This window comes from Tupaia chinensis, unplaced genomic scaffold (genome assembly GCF_000334495.1).
Source record: "Tupaia chinensis unplaced genomic scaffold, TupChi_1.0 Scaffold000438_1, whole genome shotgun sequence".
NCBI classification, from domain to species: Eukaryota; Metazoa; Chordata; class Mammalia; order Scandentia; family Tupaiidae; genus Tupaia; species Tupaia belangeri.
Window position 1 is genome coordinate 1,429,218 of NW_006159943.1, and position 3,633 is coordinate 1,432,850.

Sequence of the window (3,633 nt, forward strand, 5' to 3'; positions counted from 1 at the left end):
GGACTGGCCCCCTGGGGGGGGGGGGACGGGACATTGGAATGCTGGGAAGAGCCCACTAGACTTGAGAGGTAAAGCAGGAAGGGGGTTCCATCCTATGCTTGAGGGAGTAAGCTCCGATGTTGGGGTGGAGCTTCCCCACTCTGGGCAAGCTCTGGCACCCCTCTTTCTGGCCTGCTCCCAGCTCAGGCCTCTCCCTGCCCTACCCTGCCCCTGCACCTTGTCTTGCAGCTTCACCATGACCACCAAGGAGTCCCACTCCCGGCCCTTCAGCCTGCTCCCCTCGGAGCCCTGTGGCCAGCCCTGGGAAGGCCCCCACACGTGCCCCCGGCCCACGTGAGTGCCCTACCCCGTGGGCAGACGAGTGGCCTGAGCTGCTGCCTCGGCCCCACCCCTGGTCCTCCACGCCCATTCTGTCCTCGGAAACTTTAGTGTTTAGAGGCCACCCCTGGCTAGAACACTTGTGCACGTGTGGCCTGTGTGGGTGCGTGTGCACGGGTGTGTGTGTGTGCACGCGCGTGTATTGTACAGTGGTGGTTAGGTGGGGGGTGGGGAAGGAGCATCTACTTTATGCTCTCCCAGCCCAGAGTGCTAGGCAGTATGTCCCCCTCCCGGGTGCGGCACTGTGGGGGGCGCAGTAGGGGGGATTGAGAGCCTCCTCCGGGCCCCCCAGGGTTGTCTACCGGACCGTGTACCGCCAGGTGGTGAAGACGGACCAGCGCCGGCGCCTGCGGTGCTGCAGGGGCTTCTACGAGAGTGGCGGGGCCTGTGTCCGTGAGTCCAATGGGGGTTGGGGTGGGGCTCCCCTCTGCTCCTTTGGGTTTCTTCCTCCTACCCCAGCCTTGTCCCAGGGTCCCTGTCAGTTAGGCCAAAGCTGACCCCATGTTTCTCCCATCCACCCCTCATGTCCCTGAGGTGTCTCTGTGTCTCAGGGCTTAATTTCCAGGCATCTCTCTGTGTCTTCCAGTCCTATCTCTCGTTACTACCTGTCTCCGATTTGTCACCGTCTGGTCTCCTGCCCACCTCCTCCCAGCACTCCACACCCCCAGGCTGGAGCCTGCTTCTTCTCTCTTCCCTCTGCCCCCACCCTCGAAAACACTCCTTCCCAGCCTGCCCCCACCTTCTCGCTGACAGCATCCGTGCCCAGCCCCCACCCGTGCACACCCCCCATTTCCCTAAAATGGTGCTTATAAAATTTCACTATGGGCCAGCAGGTGGTGTGGAGGTTAAGGTGCTTGATCCTGGCAGCCTGGAAATCACACCAGACACATGTGTGCACGTGCCCAAAATCCCAAGAGGAGAATGGAAGGGAAGGGATTGTGGCATGGCCATCCCCCTGGGGGGTGACTTTTTATCTTCTCTCTCCATCTCTCTGGCAAGTGCATGGGCCCTATGATAAAAAAATAAATAAATAAATAAAAGGAAGAAAGAAAGAGAGAGAGAAAAAAAGAGAAAGAGAGGAAGAAAGAAAAAAAGAAAAGAAAAAGAAAATTTTGGTTGGGGAGCCAGGGACCCTGGGGGCTTGTCAAGTCTGGCCCCGAGTTGCTGCCCTTCAGCCCTTCTTCATCCTAGTGGCAGAATCGGTGCTTGGGACACTCCAGCTCCCAGTGCGGGAGGACAAGGTGATGGGGCGGGGTGGTGGCGTCTTCTCACCCACAATCCTCTCTGCCCAGCGGTCTGTGCCCAGGAGTGTGTCCATGGCCGCTGCGTGGCACCCAATCAGTGCCAGTGTGTGCCAGGCTGGCGGGGTGATGACTGCTCCAGTGGTGAGTGGCTGGTGACCCCAGGGAGTGGCTTCACTGCCTGGGCACAGGTGTCTGGGACCTGCCTTCTCCAGAGGTGGGGTAGGGAGGATGGATGCGTGGGGACTCAGAGACACAAACAGGGGCTAACCGAAGGGTGGGAGGGCTGGACCCCTGGTGACCCCCTCCACCCTGCTGTCCCACAGAGTGTGCCCCAAGAGTGTGGGGACCGCAGTGTGACAGGCCCTGTGACTGTGGCAACAGCAGCTCCTGTGATCCCAAGAGTGGGGTATGATCTTGCCCCCCCGGCCTGCAGCCCCCCAACTGCCTTTGGCCCTGCCCCCCTGGTCGCTATGGCCCTGCCTGCCAGTTCAGCTGCCAGTGCCATGGGGCACCCTGTGACCCTCAGACTGGAGCCTGTTTCTGCCCCCCAGAGAGAACCGGACCCAGGTGCGTACTTGGGGAACAGTGCACTAATGGGGCAGACACAGGGCCACACGACACACGCGGGGATACGAGGGGACTCGGGCGCTCTCACATGTGCGGCGGGCCCTGCACTTGCTGCCCAGTGACCTCCACAGTCAGTGGGGGTCGGGGAGCTTGTTCCCTGTGACGGGCGCAGTGCCGTCTGCCTAGGATGGCTCCTGTGGACACCCCAGACAGCCTGTGTATGCAAGTGTGAGATGAGGCTGGGTGGGTCCCCCTGTGGCAGGGCACTATGCAGGGACAGCTAGGAGCCTCGGGAGGGAGAAGGTGCACTAGGAGGGCAGGGAACCAGTGGAGACCTCCAGAATGTAGAGAAACTGCAATAGGCTGGGCCAGCGGGTGGCGTGGTGGTAGAGGGGGTGGATCCCGCATGTCTAACCCTGCGGTTCAAGTCCCAGACCCGGCCGCTGGAAAATCATGCCGGGCGCATGTGCATACATGCCCAGAATCCCAAGAGGAGAACAGAGAAGGGATTGTGGCACGGCCATGCCCCCGGAAGGTGGTCTCTCCCCCTCTGTTTCTGTCACTGGCGAGCACATGTGCCTTATAACAAAGAGTGATAGAAACAAAGCCAAAACGACTGCAGTAAGCACAGATGTCACCCGAGAGGGACCAGCCTGGGCGCAGCTGAGAAGGCAGGGTGAAGACACAGGAGCAGATATGCCACCTGTGGCTCGTCACTCTCCCCCACCTGCTAGTGCTGGGGTGGCCCTACAGTTCCAACCCTGAAACCTTTGCTGTCTGGCTCCTACAGCCCCAGCAAGGGAGGGCAGGTGTGGACCAAGGAGTTGGGAGGCAGGCTTCCCCCCAGGGGAGGGCCTGAGTGCAGGTGGCCAGCCCTTGGAGGCAAGGGGGGCAGCAGGTACTGCTCCGCTCTGTTCTGAGTGCACCCCCTCTGTCCAGCAGCTGTGAGGTGTCCTGTTCCCTGGGCACTGCTGGCTACTTGTGCCCCAGCACAGATCCTTGTCACAACGGGGGTATCTTCCAGGCTCAGGGCTCCTGCAGCTGCCCCCCTGGCTGGACGGTATGAAGGGCAGCGGAAGGCAGGGCGGGGGTCTGGGGAGAATTCCGTGGGTATGCTAAACAAGGGTCCAGGGAGGATGTGGATGTGAGGGGAGCTGTGTGGGCCCTGGAGAGGTTTGGCTCCCCGACTGTCCGGTGTCTATGGCCATGGGCAGGAGTTGGGTGTCTGAGGATTCAGTTGACCTTTACCCTCACAGGGCACTATCTGCTCCCTGCCCTGCCCAGAGGGCTTCTACGGACCCAACTGCTCCCATGAGTGTCACTGCCACAACGGCGGCCTGTGCGATCGATTCACGGGGCAGTGCCGCTGCGCCCCGGGCTACACTGGGGATCGGTGAGCTGCGGAGGCGCTGGCGGGAGCGGCGGTGGGGTGGGGGGTGGGGGT

At 61.4% G+C, this 3,633-nt stretch overlaps 1 protein-coding gene across 1 annotated transcript in view; it reads left to right on the forward strand.

The window, feature by feature from the left end:
• The window catches only part of PEAR1 (platelet endothelial aggregation receptor 1), a 22,614-nt gene that overhangs the window by 5,027 nt on the left and 13,954 nt on the right, over nucleotides 1–3,633 (forward strand). The window contains 6 exon segments of the mRNA XM_027774485.1: nucleotides 229–333; nucleotides 671–771; nucleotides 1,671–1,763; nucleotides 1,946–2,189; nucleotides 3,132–3,249; nucleotides 3,446–3,582. Coding sequence (XP_027630286.1) covers nucleotides 229–333; nucleotides 671–771; nucleotides 1,671–1,763; nucleotides 1,946–2,189; nucleotides 3,132–3,249; nucleotides 3,446–3,582 — 798 coding nt within the window.